The sequence below is a fragment of the Labeo rohita genome, chromosome 5 (genome assembly GCF_022985175.1).
Source record: "Labeo rohita strain BAU-BD-2019 chromosome 5, IGBB_LRoh.1.0, whole genome shotgun sequence".
Taxonomy (NCBI): Eukaryota; Metazoa; Chordata; class Actinopteri; order Cypriniformes; family Cyprinidae; genus Labeo; species Labeo rohita.
Window position 1 is genome coordinate 42,510,720 of NC_066873.1, and position 19,749 is coordinate 42,530,468.

Below are 19,749 nucleotides of genomic sequence, written 5' to 3' on the forward strand. Positions count from 1 at the left end.
GGTATTTATTCAGTATTCATATAATGTAATCAATCTCATATTCCACGCAAGTTAAAAAATTTCAAGTCAAGTGGAAAGTTTGCATAACACATTCTCGTGCAAGCCAATCGGTTGAATCAGCAAATGAAGAGAGCATTGCTGTAGCCCGAAATGTATAATATGGGTATCTGGAGCATAGAAATCAATTAAAATCTGTTGTAGAGGTAGTTGTATTTTATTAGCATGGCTACAGAGATGCTGCTATCAAAAAAAATTAATAACAATAATGTCAGTGTACATACAGAAGAAAAATGTAACATGCACATTAATGCGGGATTAATAAGCTACTCATCTGCCTCTGGATGGTGCTGTGAACCCAGACACGTCTGCGTTTGGCTTTCCAGCAAGTGTTGCCAAGCCTGCGGTTTTCCCGTAGAATTGGGCTATTTTAACGCTGTTGCCGCAGGTTGGTTTTGATGTCCGCAGGTTGAGGCAACCCCAATAACGTCATATTTAGCCCCTGAAATACGAATTTACCAGGGGTATCCCGACAAAAAACGTGCATTTTATCCCCCCAAACAGGAGACCACCCTTGAAATGACTAGTTTTGAGTAGCAATTGGGCGGGTTTTGCTGTGTGGGTAAGTAATCCAGCTGCCTTAAAATTTTCAGTTGAATCAACTCAAATATCTAAGTTGTCACTTTCAACATTTCAAGCTAAATAGACTTTTTTGAGTTGACTGAACTTAAAATTTATTTTTTTTTTTTTTTTTAATTTATTTTTTTTTTTTACAGTGTACATGAACAAGATGTTTTTTGGGGGCAAACAGGGCAAACTTTCTGTAGTCTTTAAAAAAATTAGAAGTAACCACTACATTTTAATCATCACGATCCAATAAGGCTAAATAATAATTCAATATAAATATATTTTGCGATATTATTTTTTTCTATAACGGTGACGTGATTTCCGATTTTTCAATGTACATTACTAGTGTTTCCCATACATTGCTTGATTTGTGGCGGTTGACTTTTTTGAATAATCATGAGCACTGCACATTTCAAATGAATGTATCTTGTGTCTTATGTTTTAAATGAATGTATCTTTGAAGGGAACCGACTGTCTTCTGAAAAGTTTTGATGGCATTTTCATTTTATCTAATAAAATAGCATTCATGAGCGAAATTTTATGGATTTTCTTCCAATATTTCACACATTGTGAACAGTGAGCTTGCTCTGCCAGTATTTTCTCCTCTTTGCATTCATCTTCAGCATCTCTGGCCTTTGTTAATGTCCCATTTACTGACTTCGTAATATTTCCACACAAATTACATTTTTGAAGATGCTTGCAATAGAGTTTGTGTGCAAGTACAGAACAGAGATCGGCTGAAATAACACAAAAGAGCTGACTGCTAATTGCACATTTGGAGCACAAACTAGCTGGTTATGATTTATGGCAGTTCCAACATTTTCTACTACTAGCATTATTTGTTTCGGGCTTGGCCTTTTAATAATGTTAATAATTTTCCAGAACAACTACAAGATTTTTCAAGACATTTTCCATTTTCTCTCATTATGTGTTTTCCAGGATTGGAAAATTAGTCATCAATTTTCCAGGTTTCCCAGGACATGTGGGAACCCTGTCCATCATGGTTGATCGTGCCTTGTTGTTATTTGCATGAGTGATGCAGAAAACATCCCGTGAGTAATCTAGAGTGAGTGACGCAATGCGCATATTCGCTTCACGTTTGGTGAGAACACACCTTTAGCCAATCTTATTACACGGCTCCGTGGAATACTCCATTCTGATTGGTCAGTTACCACATTCCAGAGTATGTTATTCCCAGATAACAACTGGTAAAAGCTAATAACACAGGCTCATCCGGGTCTGCCTGCAGCTGGCGCTGTTTGCTTGCTGGGAACATTTTTTCTTTGTGGAAGCTTTGTGTTTGGTAAGCTAATAAAATAAAAAAAACCTCAATATTATGAGTACAATTATTTAATTATGTCATCCTGGCATCGCGGACTCACTCTCTCGTTTCATACAAACGCAGCTGCTGCTATTTCGCGAGAACTGTTTTGCACACTGTAATGGACTATAAGATAACTGCTAAGAAACTGGTAAGATTTTTAAACATTTTTGTCTTAAATCAATGTCTTTTATCACCATAATTATTTATGTCGTGAAATCTAGACTACACCATCTAGTTTGAACTTGCTGCTTGCTAGCAACTGCTTTCTTCACTGAAGAAGCCTTGCGTTCAAATATTTAAATTCAGATCAATGTTTTATGTCTAATTATTTATGTTTGTGGCAAGCAGCCATGTAATAAGTGGGATAATGTACATTCAGCCGGTTGTTATCACAAAATAAACCCCTTCAGTCTTATACAACAGCCCGACACGAAGCGGATAAGCCTGTCGGCCTAGGTGGATGCTATGCAGCTGTTAAGGTGATTTAGGTAGTTGCTATAGTGTTGCTAGGGAGTTTTAGGTTGTTGCTATGGCATTTTAAGATGTTGTGGGTGGCTGCTCTGTGTGGTTGTTTTTAAAGCCTGTCGGGCTTTATTCTGCGATAACAACTGGCTAGATGTACATTATCCCTTACATAGCAGTGGGCGTTTACTTCTGAAACTACAATCCGCCACGCCTATTCAAACAGAGCATTCTGCTGAGGGGGGTTTAAAACAGGACAGACAGTAGCCTATTACTTCTAAATTATGCTTTTTGATGTAAAAATCTTGATAACATTATAAGAGGACCTCAGAGAACAGTACAAAATAATAAAAAAGGCAGTTCATGACCCCTTTGATTACTTAGCCTCATGTCGTTCCAAACCTGTAAGACCTTTGTTCATCTTCAGAACACAAATGAAGATATGTTTGATAAAATCCGAGAGATTTCTGAGCCTGCCTAGACAGCAGTGCAACTACCACGTTCAAGGGCTAGAAATGTAGTAATAGTCCATGTGACATGAGTGGTTCAACCGTAATGTTATAAAGCTATAAGAATACTTTTTGTGTGCAAAGAAAACAAAAATAATGACTTTATTTAAAATGTCTTCTCTTCCGTGTCAGTCCCCGGTGAGTTTTCTTTGCACACAAAAAAGCATTCTTCTAGCTTGGTAACATTATGGTTGAACCATTGATGTCACATGGACTATTTTATCAATGTCCTTACTACCTTTCTGTGCCTTGAATGTGGTAGTTGTGTTGCTGTCTATGCAGGGTCTGAAATCTTTCAGATTTCATCAAAAACAAACTTCACTTGTGCTCCGAAAATGAACAAGGGTATTACAGGTTTGGAACAACATAAGTGTGAGTAATAAATAACAGAATTTTCATTTTTGGGTGAACAATCCCTTAATTAACTTAAAGGGGTCCTATTATGCTCTTTTACAAAGTCTTGATTTTGTTTTGGGGGTGTACTAGAACATGCTTTCATGCTTGGTGGTTTGAAAAAATAATTTTTCACATAATTTACATTATTACAATACATTTCTCCCCAGCCTGGCACAAATGGCTTGATTAGTTCCAGGTTTAATGAAGGCCCACCTACCGAAAAACAAAATGTGTTGTGATTGTTTAGCTGTTCCACTACGTTGAGCTTGGCGAACAGCTTAGACGGTGTTTCCATCCTGCTAAGCCCCTTGCCAAAGCAGTTAGCACAAGCTAGATTAAAGTGATTCTTACGTTTTAAATATAGATATTTTTCTTTTAAAAAACGCATAGAACCGCTACAGGAAGCCTTTATTGACCCCCCCGGAGCCATGTGAGGTACTTTTTATTATGGATGGATGCACTTTATTGATTTGTTTTAGACTGATGAAGAGAAACACTAGTCTATGCTGTTCTAAAGCTTGGGAGTGGCAGGATAATTTGTAATATAACTCCGATTGCATTCGTCTGAAAGAAGGAAGTCATATACACCTAGGATGCATGGAGGGTGCGTAAATAATATGCTACAGTAGCGCTGGGTCCTATCCTCAGCCTGCGAGATCACCAATACATGATATTATAGTGCTAATTTATTTAATTATTTTACATACTTAGTTTCATTGCCCGAAACCAGCTCCAGCATAAGGCTAAAAGCAGCCTAACACTAATAATTCATTACATTCAACACTGTATACAATACACATCAAGGTGGATGGTTTGCTATTACTTCCGGTTCATTTGTCACACTTGCAATGGAAGGTCTAATCAAGTGCACTGCATTGTAGGATACAGTATCCCCCACAGTGCGCTCGGTTTGCATATTGGACATTTTGGCAAATGCAGTAGGTCATCCGCACGGACACTACTGTTCAAAACTTTAAGGTCAGTGAGAGATTTTTTTGAAAGAAGCAACTTTTATTCAAGGATTCATTAAATTGATCAAAAGCGCGAGTAAAAAAGTGTGTGAGAATCGACGGGGCCGGCAGGATCCATTCACTGCTCTTATCTATGCAGGCAGAGACCATGAACGAGGAACAAAAGCAGAGGAGAGTCTATAAAAGACCTCCATTGGGGTCCGTTTGGTTCAGGAATCAAGGCCAGCTGGACACTCACACTGGAAATGATGGACGTATCCGAGGAAAACAGCCCATAAAGTCCCAATGTCCTGAGTTTACTGTCAAAAACCTCAAAGGGAGCGAGGGATTCGCCAGCCACAACACACACTCTTATCATTCTGAATCTGTTATTCTTACAAATATCTACCATGGTAACCACAGAGTTTGCCAAAACACCACAGTTACTATAGTTACTGTTACTACAGTAGAACCATGACTAGATTTGAGGTAAATGTGGTGCAAACCTTTATCCATTGATCCTACTATAATGTGGTTGCTAGGGTTTTCTGGGTGATTGTTATGCAGTTGTTGTTAAGGAGTTTTAGGGGGTGTTTCAGTTTGGCTATGGTGTTGCAAAGATGTTCTTGGTGGTTCCTATCCAGTTGTTAGGGTGTTTTAAGTGGTTTCTATACTGTCTAGGGTGTTCTGTGTGGTTGCTATGATATTAAGGAGTTTTAGATGGTTCCTATGGTGTTGTTAAGATGTTGTGGGTGGCTGCTACATGTGGCTGTTAAGGAGTTTTGAGTAGTGCTGCTAGGTGGTTATGCAAGGTTGTTAGGGTGATTTAGGTGCTTGCTATGGCATTGCTAAGGTGTTCGGGTGGTTGCTATGCTGTTGTTAGGGAGTTTTAGGTGGTTGCTAGGTGATTTAGGTGGTTGCTATAGCGTTATAGGGTGATTTAGCAACAACGCGTATGTGGTGGCTATGCGGTTGTTCAGGAGTTTTATTTAGGTGGTTGCTATGGCATTGTTAAGATGTTGTGGGTGGCTGCTATATGTGGTTGTTTTGGGTGGATGTTATGCTGTTGTTAGGGAGTTTTAGGCAGTTGCTATGGTGTTATTGGATATTGTGGGGGTCCACTATACGTGGTTGTTAGGGTGTTTTGGGTTCTTGCTTTAGTGTTGCTAGGTGGTTGCTATGGGGTTGTTAGGGTGATTAGGGTAGATGCTGTACCATTGCTAGGGTGTTCTGTTGTTAGGGAGTTTTAGGTGGTTGCTATGGCATTGTTAAGATGTTGTGGGTGGTTGCTTTACATGGTTGATAAGGTATTTTGGGTGGTCGCTTTAACGCTGCTAGGGTGTTGGTTGCTATGCTGTTGTTAGGGAATTTTAGGTGGCTGCTATACCGTTGCTAGGGTGTTCTGGGTGGTAACTACAGTTGTTAGAAAGTTCTAGGTGGTTGCTAGGCTGTGCTTGCTCTTACAAAACTTACAAAATGTTGATCCAATGAAGATACGGTTTCTAAGGTGGTTATGGTTGCTAAGGACTTTTGGACAGTTGCTGTTGTTAGGGAGTTTTAGGTGGTTGCTATGGTGTTGCTAAGATGTTCTGAGTGAAATCTTAAAGGTGCAGTATGTAACACTGAAAACTAGTGGTTAAAATGGGTACTGCAGTCCAAATTCAAAATACTGGAGAGAGTGGCCTTCTTTAGACTCAACACTTATATGGGTTGCCAGATTGAGAGCACACAACAGGAACAAGTACAATTAATGTCAACGAGCCTTACGCTGTAAGTAAATGAGTTGATTTATCCGTGTTTTATTATTGCTCTAGTCATAGACTTTTTAGATGGATGCTGGGAGTTTTTTGATCTCTGACTCTGTTTGTTGGCTTGCATAGCTGAAATACGCTGTTTTCCCCCCCACTGGCAACCCGGGGTGACAAAATCCTATTGGGTAAATCAGCAGTGGGCGGAGTCACACGGAGCGGAAAAAAAACAGGCATTCTGAAACGGAACACACATTTCAAAGCAGAATAATTGGCGGTAGCATTGTTTTTCAGAGAAAAACTGATCATATTTCCTAAATATCTGAAAACATACTATAATATTTTATGCTTTAGTATAGTCAAAAAAATTGACTGGCTGCTTAAAAATGTAAAAAAAACACATCTCCTCAACAAGCAATTCAAGGCTGCATTTACATCTGCTGCAGGAATGATTGATACTTCATTTAAAAACCTCACCCTGAATACGAGCAACAATAATTAATAGTGACATTTGCCATTAAGTGCAGCACCTGCGGTTTTTGGGCTAAACCTATGGTACATTTTGAAGGGATGGGCTCTAGATTGTAGACTGACATTTAGTGAATGCTGAGAAATATTTAGTTCAAGGGGATTTATGGAAGATTTATTCGATTCATTGGATGAAACTCTCTGAAAAGTCTGAATAAGCTCCCAAGGGCGCTGGCAGATTAGCGCACAATAGACAATAGACAATGAGTGCACACTTTCTGGGTTGAAGAAGTGCTCACCTTGTACTGAGTGGGCCCCGGGCGGCTCATTTCCTCTTTGGTGGGGAGGAAAAGCCGGCGTGGTGCAATAGAGCCGAAGGCACCCTTCCTCGTGCTCTCCAGACAGGCTTTCTTCAAACTCTCATAAGCCAGGCCATACTCAAATACATTATAGGCCCCGGGACCTAGCAAGACATGCACAAGTAAGATTATTAGTTACTAATGGAGTTGGACTAACTACAGCTGTTTGATATTGATTGCTGTTCAAAAGTTTGAGGTTGGTAAGATTTTTTTGACTTATGCTACCAATCAAAGATTTTTAATGTTTTTTGAAGAAGCCTCTTCTGCTCACCAAGCCTTTTTTATTTGATCTGAAGTACAGCAAAAACAGTAACATTATGAAGTATTTTTACTATTTAAAATCATTGTTTTCTATTTGAATATAGAAAATATAATTTATTCCTGTGATTTCAAAGCTGAATTTTCAGCATCATTACTCCAGTCTTCAGTGTCACATGATCCTTCAGAAATTGCTCTAATATGCTGATTTGCTGTTTAAGATTGCTGTTTTTATTATTATTATTTATTTATTTATTTTATTTTTTATTTTTTTTATTATCATCAATATTTAACAGTTTAGCAAAAAAAAATTTCAGGATTCTTTGATGAATAGAAACATTAGCATTTATCTGAAATAAAAGCGTTTTGTTTTTGTAACATTACACTATATATATATGGAGTCAGTATATTTTTATTTAGCAAGGATGCTTTAAATTGACCAAAAGAGATGATAAAGACATTTATAATGTTGCAAAAGATTTCTATTTCAGATTATCGCTGTTCTTCTGAACTTTCTGTTCATCAAAGAAACCTGAACAAAATCTGCTCAGCTGTTTTCAACATAATAATAACAATAATAACAACTGTTTTTTTTGAGCAGCAAATCAGAATATTAGAATGATTTCTGGAGGATCATGTGACTGGAGTAATGGTGCTAAAGATAAGATTCAGCTTTGAAATCACAGGAATTAATTACATTTTGAAATATATTCAAATAGAAAATAAGTTATTTTAAATATTTCAAATATTTCAAAGTTTTACTATTTTTGCTGTACTTTGGATCAAATAAATGTAGGCTTGGTGAGCAGAAAAAAAAACATTAAAAATCTTACTGTTCAAAAACTTTCGACTGGCAATGTAAGTTTCTGATGCTCACAAAGGCTGCATTTATTTAATAAAAATCTAGCAAAAGTAGTAATATTGTGAAATAATAAAACAATTTAAAATAACTGTTTTCTATTGTTATATATTTAAACATTGAATTTATTCCTCTGATCAATGCTGAATTTTCAGCATCATTGCTCCAGCCTTCAGTGTCACATAATTCTTCAGAAATCATTCTAATATGCTGATTTGCTGCTCAATAAACTTTTCTGATTCAGTGTTGAAAACAGTACTGCTGAATATATTTTTTTGGAAATTGTGATAACAATTTTTTTTTTTTTTGAAATATAAACATTTTGTTACATTTTAAATCACTTTTGATCAACTTAATGTGTCTTTGCTAATATAAAACTTTTTTTTAATGGGTTAAATCAGATAAAAAATTATTTTTAAACCAAGTATTTAAAAACAGGATACCACTTTTTAAATTGTAGCTCATTGTGTTTGATTACTTTGAATGTAATTACTAACAAAAAATGGCATGCTATTTTCAATGTACTATGATTTGTGATGCACTAATTGTGATTTTGCATACTAGACAGTATGCAAATTAGAATGCATCTTGAGCATCTAATTGGTCACTTTGAAAGTGGCTTGAATTCTGACTGGCTGTTGTAATGCATTTTTGTATCAGCATGAACTCTAGTGCTAACTATGCTAACCTCATGTTTGTCTCACTGGCAAGCGCAGTCCAAATCTGACCTCTGACTGCATTTCACAGATAAAAGACATTTTGCATTCAGAATGTAGAACAAATTCACATTCACACAGAAAAACAAACAGGCACAAACCTGGTGTAGCATTCGATCTGTTTTCTGGCAGGAAGCGTACAGCTGTCAGGCCGAAAGGATTCTTCTTCACCCCTCTGCCTTTCTTCAGGATCTCCAGAGCACAGCGCGGGTCATCGTACGCACCTACAGGGGGCGTCTCATCCTTGACCGGACTGAACCGCTACAAGAAACATGACAGTACTGACATCAGACGAAAGTGACATGAAGAGGCTTTCACATTCACAGCACATTTTACTTCAGTCATAACATTTCACTAAAAGACTATAAAGACTATTTAAATAACATGCACAATAAGATCAGAAATGTGTATTAAACCAGTAAATAAGGTCTAATTTGATTTCATATGACTTTATTCCAGAGCAGCTGTTATTAGCAGGTATGAATGTCTAAAAATAAAGGGGTGTGTTGTTGCCTGAGCTTGAGACAGGAAGGGTGGACTCAACACAGGGGCATGTGGGTTACTGGGTGTCTCAAACTGACTCTTTATGTAGTATCGCCCTGGTCCTGGAACGCCCTAAAAATACACATACACACACATATATGAAAAATGCACACATCATGAAAACTAAAGTTTGTTGTATCCATAAAAAAGCATCCATGCAGAAATTCATCTACATTTAAGATCAAGTCTCGTTGCAATAGTGCCCTCTACAGACAAGACAGAACATCTACATGCAAACTTGCACAATAACACTCAGAAATATCAAATTCTTTTAAGTTTACATATGTTTTTTAAGTATCATATCTCATACATCAGGCTTTTTTGGCTCATATAGTGTGATATAGTGAGAATATGGAGGAAAAACACCTCAACTTTATTCAGAGGCTCAAAATGAGGCTATGCAATGTGGTGCAGCTGCTGGTATTGCCAAAAAGTAAGATGAAATTCTGATAATATGTTTACAATGTAAACCAATGAGAGTGTAACAGACTACTGACATAAAATGCACATAAATATCAGTTTTTACTTTATATCTCCCAATATTGTATAGTAAGGTGATATTTAAATGCTTAGTTTTATGATCAAAGCTCTGTAGCTTCAAAATATATAATGCAATACAATCATGATTGAGAGATGAACAAATAAACGTTCCTCGAAAGCCAGATCATCATACTGTATATTCACATTTTAACTTTTTTTTCTAGAAATGATGTATGGGTATTTAAGTAAACCTAAGCTGCTTCAGTTAAGTAAGTGTTCATCCTGAAATATTACCAATAATAGGGTGGAGTCAGTTAAAATGGGCCAAATAAGGTTATATAGTCATATATCCTTACATTTTTACAGTCAATAACAATAACTTGCATTGTAGCTTTAACACTTGTTGACATGTGACAATAATTTTGATTGGTCAAAATTCTGATGCTTTTTAAGACAGCAGGGCAGAGTATTACATGAAGCTTGTCAGAGAAATTGTAAGGTATATGAGCCTGACATAGTAAATTTCATTCACCTATAAGGGTACTAAAGCAATTATAAGTAAGCTTACCAACAAAGCAAAGGTTTATGAACAATGTTTTGACATGCTCCTTCGAATAAAAAAAGTTTAATTTAAAAAAGAAACTTTTGTGGAAAAGGTCATTTAAAGTAGAAATGGCTGGTTAAGCTAAAATGGGCCACAGTTTTAAAGGAGAAGTCCACTTCCAGAACAAAGATTTACAGATAATGTACTTAACCCCTTGCCATCCAAGATGTTCATGTCTTTCTTCTTCAATCGTAAAGAAATCATGTTTTTTGAGGAAAACATTTCAGCATTTTTCTCCATATAATGGACTGATATGGAGCCTCGATTTTGAACTTCCAAATGTAGTTTAAATGCGGCTTTAGATGATCCCAAATGTGGTTGTAAACGATCCCAGCCAAGGAAGAAGGGTCTTATCTAGCGAAGCGATTTTTGTTCGGGAAGTGGACTTCTCCTTTAAGCTAAAATGGGCTGCATACACACACACACACGTTTGTTTTTGTGAATTGTGGGGACTTTCCATAGGCTTCTATAGTTTTTATACTGACAAAACAATATTGTCTATCCCCTAACCCAACCCTAATTCTAAACCTACCCCTTACAGAAAACATATTTGCATCATTACACTTTTAGATAAACATCATTTACTATTTTTAATCATTTTTTAACGTTGTGTCAAAAATTTCAGGTTTTACTATCCTTGTGGGGACATTTGGTCCCCACAATGTAGCAAAAACAAGTACACACACACACACACACTTTTACACAGAAATTGACGGTGAAAATGGCTAAAATAGGCCTAGATATGTATCCATACAAAATGTTAACAGTCTTTTAAAAAAAATCATTTGCATTGCAAACAGTATGACAAGCAAAGAAAGGAAACGGAGACAAGAATAAAGAAGACAAAGAAATATGTATTGTTAAGACCTACAGTAGTAGGTGTTAGTGTTGTTGTTGTTGTTTTTTTTTGTCAAAGATGTTCTAATCTTTAAGAGAACACAGAAACACATACCTATACAGCATGATCAGTTAATTTTTTAATTGCATTGTTTAATAAAATATTCATTCAACTTTCTGTTTAATGAAATACGGCACACTAAAGACAATAAGTGTTGTTCTCTTTTTATATTGGCCCATCTGAATGTTGTGCTGTAGCTCAAGAAGGTACTTGCTGACACTCTAACTCTCATAATTTTAAAACAATTATACTTTTTCACATTTAAAAAACAAATATATATTTAGAGACCCATGCTAATTTATAAAAATATCATTAGATCTCATGCACAGCTTATTGGATGGTAGTACAAGTCATTTACCAAAACGTGGCCCATTTTTAGCTTCTACGTTTACTTCAAATCATAAAATATTTCACAGCAAAAAGACACTTGAGCCATGAGATGAAGGTGGACATTTTTACACTTAGATTAAAGGCCTTTTACCTGCTAAAAAGTATAAACTATCAATCAGACCTCAGAAGGCATGTAGTGGATTTTGAACAACAGGTTTTTTATCAGTTGTCATTATTTGTGAATTTCTACTTGGTGTGTCCCTTTAGTGACACACAAAGTGACATAGACACACCTTAGCTTTAACTTGCAGTTTCACTGGCATCAAATGTCTTTGTGAACAGAAAAACACCAAATGTCTGGACCTCAAAATCAGTCTTAAATAGCATGGGTATATTTGTAGCAATAGCCAACAAAACATTGTATGGACCAAAATTATACATTTTTCTTTTATGCCAAAAATCATAAAGGATATTAGGTAAAGATCCTGTTCCATGAAGATATTTAGTAAATCTTCTACTGTAAATATATCAAAACTTAATTTTTTATTACTAATATGCATTGCTAAGAACTTCATTTGGACAACTTCTTAACATTTTGATTTTTTTTTTTTTTTTTTTTTGCACTCTCAGATTCCAGATTTTGTTCCAGATTGTATCTCAGTCAAATATTGTCCTATATGGACAAACCAAACCATCAGTGGAAAGCTTATTTATTCAGCTTTCAGATAATGTATAAATCTCAATGATATGAAATAACAAATGATATGAGGATTAAACCTTTTTCTCCTCCTGTAGAGCCACCAGCTCATGGTATCGAGGGATGACCAGCTCTGTACGGCCTCTCTGCTCTCGTCTGAGATTCACATTCTCATAGTGGACAATGTGATCCCTGATACACACAAAAACACACACAAGGATGCACAAAATCAACCATTTAATCAAACACCATATACTCTGCAGGGATGATGCATTTTTTTGGACACTGGGAAGTTTTAACCACTTCTGGTTCCATGTTCATAAAGTCAATGGGTTTTTTGGATTAAATTCCTGAAATAAGGTGCGTGGTTAAACACAAGTTCAAGATATTTTTTTACTTTTTACCCTGCAACATAAAATACAAAATCTTAATGGCTAAACGTTAATGCATGTGACTGTGTACCAAGGCTCTATTGCCTCAAACAAAACAATCTTTCAGAAATTTTATGTCACAAATATGGCAAATTCAGTGACTAGGTCTTCCTCAAAAGCTTAGTATATTAACCCAATATCTTGTGTGACTTACTCCCATAATTTGAGAAAAAATTTGTCTGTCAGATTATATTTTTTAAAAGATAAAGGAAGTGCTTTAGAGTTTTGTGTGCAGTGTTCGTCAGACGATCAGCGAACAGACTGCGGTTGGTCCATGGCTGTGCTGTCTGTAAAATTTATTCTGATGCATCTGCATTGGCTAACCAGGTCCAGATGCTTCAGAATAAATTTTGCAAGACAATGCAAATGTGTTACAGCTGAGAACATATCTGTCAATCAAACTCACTCTTGTAGATCATACTGTCCAGGTCCAGGTCCATCGCCACCCTTTACCTGCTCTCTCCGGCCCGACATCCTCGCAAAATGCACACCTTTATACTTCTGAGAAGACGACAGCTCATCCTGCAAAATGGCAAAAATAAAAGACATTTTTAAATATATATTTTTGCAATTTCAATCCTTTCACCTTAAATGTTCATTCCTGAGGCCAAGAATCAATTCTCACTTATCAGCACTTTCACCAGATGTAATAATATGTTTTAAAGGGGCAAAATCATTAACATTCAAAGTCCACTAAAACCATTTGCTGTAGGGCAATTCTACACAAAGGTCATTCTTACCACAAAAAAAATATATTGTACGCAACCACCCTCACTGAATTTTGTAGTTATTTGCTGCTTTGTTATCATCATATACAAGGTGTGCGCCAATACAAACAATGTGTTTAAATTGACTGTGCTCTACTGTTTTTAAGAAAGGGAATAGATAGACTCAAGGTATATATATATATATATATATAACACATTATCAATATTAATATAAAATAATTCATCGAATTATTTTACCAGCATTTTTATACATTAAAACACACAATATTTGCAATGATATTTGTATGATGTAGACCACACCAATACTATGTATATATGTATATATATAAATCACATATGAATTAAATACATTTTTTTTGTATTTGTCAAACTTTCATATATATTATGAATAAATACAATACATAGAATATAATTAATAAATATTAATTTGTTACAAAATTAAGAATTATTCTATATTTATTAATTATATACAATTATATTTTAATTATACTTATTAATATAATTATTATTAATTATATTAATAATTACTACAAAAAATTGTTACAAAATATAAACTACTTTTTAACTTTTTTTTACTTTTGTAGTATTTTGTTATACTATAATTTATATTTTTATAACAAATGTAATTTGTTTATTTATGTCATATAATATAATAAAATATAATAACATTTTAAATACTATTTAAATGGTTACAAATTTAATAATTATTAAATAATATATAACGATACATAATTCTACTTATTAATATAAATATTGATTATATTAATAATAATTATTTAGAAAAAATTGTTACAATTCATATTATAATATATATATTATAATGTTATATTTTATGACAAATACAATTAGATTGTACATTTATATTTGCCAGATTCCACAAGTAAAAAATCTTAATTCAGAACTTGATTTCAATGTAACATTTTTTTAATTATATATTAATTATTTATTATTTAAAGACAAAACTGATTTATATTGATATATTTAAGACAAAATTTAGTTAAATTTATATATTTATTTCAAAGTTTATTCATATTTAATTTTTTTTATTTATTTTATTATATAATTTATTAATATTTATTATACAATATTGAGTATTAGCCATAATAGATGGTTATTCGTCACAATAAATCGTAAACTGTATTGGCTAAATATTCAATATCAGTGCATTCATAATAAAAGTTTGATGAAAATGGTTAATTATCCTTGATGAAGCTCATTGAGCTGCATGTTTAATGTACACTATGGATCAGTAGGTTTTGGAGCAGAGTCGATAAGTGCTCTTCAGTGAAACAACATAAAACGCTACAAAAGTGCAAAAAAAAGAACATTTTAATTTACAAAAAACACAAAAATGGGTGGAACGTGTAATCAACAAGCAAAACCTGAAACGAGAGAGAGAAAAACAGAGATGCACCATGACGGATGGCCCTGCGCTTTGATAAAGAGTTCTTTCCCCTCTAGAGGAAGCTGGCAGCTCAATGGCAAATGAAAGATGATTTGATTAAAGCTGAGTCTAGCATCTGCTGCATTATTGTAAGTGAATATTAAAATATCACGTAAAGAATAATTACCCAGGGTTTTCGGTCCTGACAGTAAAATGGATGAGTGCTGCGCTTTGTGACTTTTTAAAATAATGCAGCGATCATTAGTAATGGAAATAGGCCCGGCACTAATGAGGCAGAGCGGAGGGGCATTAGACGCTCTTCTGTTAATGGACACATCTGACCTCACACACACACACACTGACTCAAGTATGCACACTCAAACTACTCCATTAGACGTGTATCTTGTTCACAGAGTGCACATCCATTTACACACACTGCTGGTAATCGGTCTGACCGGTATGGGAGTGTAGAAGGCCGGGCCGAGGGTCTGGTCTCTGGTGGGGGGTTTGTGTCGATGCAGGACACCTTGAGCATCCTCTTCATATCCAAACGCCTGTCCGGGAGAAGGGATGGAGGGAGCATCAGGATTCAGCAGCAATCTGACTGCTTTAGGGATGGCCTGCAGACATCGTAATGACATATAATCAAATATACATATCAAACCATGAACAGAGAGAGATTCATTACAGCAGCAAGGAAAAAGTATGTGAACCCTTTGCATTTACCAGAATATCTGCAATAATTTGGAATAAAATCAGATCTAAACTTTAAAATAAAATAAATTGTGTGTTTAAATTTAATACACTTAACACTTAAACTATAATTTAATTTTTTGCAAATAATAATTATTACTTAATAAAATATTGTTACAAAATATAAACATAAATTGTTTTTTGTAGTATTTTGTTATATATTATAATGTTATATTTTTATGACAAATCTAATTTGTTATAAAATATATTTTATTGCAATTTGTTAAAAAATATAATGTTATATATAATAAAACATATACTTATATTTATAGTATATTCAGTTATATTTTTATATTTATATTTTTGTTGTATAATTTATAATTTGTTGTTGATTTTAATTCTAAAATATAATTCGTTTAAAAAAATGTACTACGCTGTTAAATTTTAAACAACGCTATATATTATAATTGATTCATTTTTATAACAAATATAATTTGCTATAAAATATAATTTATTATAATTTGTTACAAAATATAATTTGTTATATTATTATTTTTTTAACAAAACTTGGTAAATGATTATATGTATCTTTTTAAACTCATAATAATAAAATTAAATTATAGTCCATATGATAATCCAAACCTTTATTTTGCTATATATTATAATTTGTTAATTTTTCTAACATATATAATTTATTTGATGAGATATAATAACATTTAAAACTACTTTTAAAAAATGATTACTAAATTGTTCTGAAATATAACTTTTTTTAGTATTTTGTTATATATTATAATTTGTTATATTTTTATGACAAATATAATTTGTTATAAAATATAATTGATTGCAATTTATTACAAAATATAACATTATATACAATAAAACATATACTTATATTTATAGTATATTTAGTTATATTTTTATATTTTTGCTGTATAATTTGTTGTATAATGTTCTATAATTTGCTATGTTTTTTATAACAAATTAGTTATAAATATAATTTATTATAATATAAATGTGTTACAAAAAAAATTGTTATATTGTTGTTTTTATTTTTTAAAAAAACACTTGGATAAATGGTTATATGTATTTTTATAACTCATAATAAACCAAAAAAAACTTTATTTTGCTATATATTATAATTTGTTATATTTTCATAACCAATATTATTTGCTATAAAAATAATTTATTATAATTTGTTACGAAATATAATTTGTATATAATTATATATTTGTAATAATTATATTATTAATTTTTTTAACAAAACTTGGATGAATGGTTATATGTATCTCATATGTATGTGCATACTGTACATGTAACTCATAATAATAAAATGATAGTCTATGATAATCCAAACTATGTCTGACCTTCGGGCTCTTCTCTGGATTGGTTGCTTTTTTCCCCACAGGTGAAGCATCATTTATAACATTGTACGCTCCTGGTCCCGGCACATCTGACACCACGTCGTCAAAGCGCTTGGAGCGATTCTGAAGACTGTTTCCTCCCAAAATATGTTTCTGTAATATTGCACTTATGAGTTTGCATTCATCACTGACATGTTAACTGATTGCACAGTGACGTTAAAACAGTAACGTACCCTGGTAATGTCACTGTTGTACTGTCCTGGTCCAGGAGAGAGAAGACCACTGGCCGACCCCAGGAACCCAGACTCTCTACTGGACAGCGAGAGGAAGGGGGCATAAGAATCTGGATAAAAGGATCAAAAATTATTATTTTCTACTACTACTACTACTACTACTAATGATAATAATAATAATATTTATTTTTATCAAGGACTGCACAGTCTAATGCCATATGAGAAACCTTTTGAGTTCTTTAGTCTCTATACTAGTCCTTTAAATAAAACAATATAAGCTATAATATGAAAACCCTACAACGAAACATCAACAACTATGGCAACCTAAGGAATCTTTATAGAGAAAATTGATTTTGAGAAGAAAAGTACCACTGAAGAACCTCTTAATGCGTCTTAAGAGTGATTTCTGTTCCTATTATCAGGTTTACGCTTTAAAAATTAATATTTTATGCCAAAATGAAACACTTTTACCTCTTTTACCGCTCAGGGACCCGCTGATATTATACGATCCCGGTCCAATTTCAGACGTCGTGCCGCTTAATGTCAAATGTGTGAACCTGGGAGCTCTGTCATACATACTGATTAATTATTTATATTATACAACGATAAAAAGTGTTTAATTAACTAATGTAACATTGTGAGAGCAGTGAAGTGTTTCTCTCAGTCACTTCACAAACTCCAGTCAGTGAAGCGCGTCGCCGCGTTGCCTGGACGCCAATTACGAATACGTCGGTGTTCATGAATATTAATTAGGTAATGGAGACGTCGCTTCGTAAACTTCCTGAAGCAGCCAGTCACTTAACACACTTAATATTCATGAGTTAATTCGTTGCCTGGAAACACAAACGCGGTCATGGGTGGAAAAACACTAAACTATGTAGAGAAAAGTGTTCATTCTCTGTCTTACAACACTCAGGCCTCAATAAATAAATAAACAGACACGCAAACAAATAAAAATGTATTCATTTTTAAACATGGGTAAACACTAAAATAATAATAATAATGATTAAATAACGAACAAAATTACGAGTTTTAATGAAACTAACATCAACACAACATAAATACAATGACTGGAAAACAACTTTTTTATTATCAGCATCACAATATTGAATTTCAACAGAAATTTCCTAAAAAACATTGCTTTTTGTGCCTCAGCACATGTGACTTATATTAAATATAACATATATAATTAAATATAACTTATATTAGTGTTAGATTACATGCAAACAAATGAGGAAAAACTCAAGCAATGTATAGCCTTAAAGAAACCAACAATATTAGGAAATTATACTATTTTATCATTTAAAAAGTGTTAAACTAAAAGTGTTAAATTTAAATTCTAGATGAAAAAGTGTCCTCTAAAGTGTTTTTACAGCCAAAATAAATTGAAATGTAAAGTTCTGACTGTTAAAGAAAAAAAAATCGCAAATAAATAACAAAACCGATATTATCAGAATCACAATATTAAATTTCAACAGAAATTTCCTGAAAAACATTGCTTTTTTTACCTCAGCACATATAACTTATATTAAATATAACTAATAGAATTAAATATAACTTATATTAGTGTTAGATTACATACAAGCAAATGGGGAAAAACACAAGCAATCTATAGCCTAAATAAAGAAACCAACAATATTAGGAAATTACATTATTTTATAATTTAAACCGATTTAAAAGTGTTACATTTATAATTTAAAAAGTGTCCTCTAAAGTGTTTTCAAAGCCAAACTAAATTGAAATGTATAGTTTTGACTTCTAAAGAAAAAAGCTCAACAATTAATAAATATCTAAACCGATATTATCTAAATCACGATATTGAATTTCAACAGAAATTTCCTCAAAAACATCACTTTTTTTTTTACCTCAGCACATATAACTTATATTAAATATAACCAATATAATTAAATATAACTTATATTAGTGTTAGATTACATACAAACAAATGAGGAAAACATACAAGCAATGTATAGCCTAAACAAAGAAACCAACAATGTTAGGAAATTATACTATTTTATCATTTAAAAAGTGTTAAACTAAAAGTGTTAAATTTAAATTCTAGATAAAAAAAGTGTCTTTTTACAGCCAAAATAAATTGAAATGTAAAGTTCTGACTGTTAAAAAAAAACGCAAATAAATAACAAAACCGATATTATCAGAATCACAATATTGAATTTCAACAGAAATGTCCTGAAAAACATTGCTTTTTTACCTCAGCACATGTGACTTATATTAAATATAACCAATATAATTAAATATAACTTATATTAGTGTTAGATTACATACAAACAAATGAGGAAAACACACAAGCAATGTATAGCCTAAATAAAGAAACCAAGAAATATTAGGAAATTATATTATTTTATAATTTAAACTAAATTAAAAGTGTTCTATTTAAGATTAAAAAGCGTCCTCTAAAGTGTTTTTACAGCCACAATAAATTGAAATGTAAAGTTTTGACTGCTAAAGAAATAAAAAAACCCCAACAATTAATAAATATCAAAACCGATATTATCTAAATCACAATATTGAATTTCAACAGAAATTTCCTTAAAAAACATTACTTTTTCTTTTACTTCATCACATATAACTTATATTAAACATAACTAATATAATTAAATATAACATATTAGTTTTAGATTACATACAAACAAATGAGGAAAACACACAAGCAATGTATAGCCTAAATAAAGA

General features: G+C 33.0%; 1 protein-coding gene across 2 annotated transcripts in view; it reads right to left on the reverse strand.

Moving 5' to 3' along the window:
• stpg2 (sperm-tail PG-rich repeat containing 2) overlaps window positions 1-17,749 on the reverse strand; it is a 26,438-nt gene extending 8,689 nt beyond the window's left edge. For both annotated transcript variants that reach the window (XM_051109269.1, XM_051109268.1), the window contains exons 1-9: window positions 17,527-17,749; window positions 17,056-17,165; window positions 16,826-16,975; window positions 15,224-15,388; window positions 13,063-13,178; window positions 12,306-12,417; window positions 9,187-9,288; window positions 8,775-8,934; window positions 6,781-6,944 (exon numbers count right to left, since the gene is read on the reverse strand). In XM_051109269.1, the coding sequence (XP_050965226.1) occupies window positions 6,781-6,944; window positions 8,775-8,934; window positions 9,187-9,288; window positions 12,306-12,417; window positions 13,063-13,178; window positions 15,224-15,388; window positions 16,826-16,975; window positions 17,056-17,165; window positions 17,527-17,632 (1,185 nt within the window). In that variant the 5' untranslated portion in view covers window positions 17,633-17,749. The remainder of the gene's footprint in view (window positions 1-6,780; window positions 6,945-8,774; window positions 8,935-9,186; window positions 9,289-12,305; window positions 12,418-13,062; window positions 13,179-15,223; window positions 15,389-16,825; window positions 16,976-17,055; window positions 17,166-17,526) is intronic.
• Between the last annotated feature and the right edge of the window lie 2,000 nt (window positions 17,750-19,749).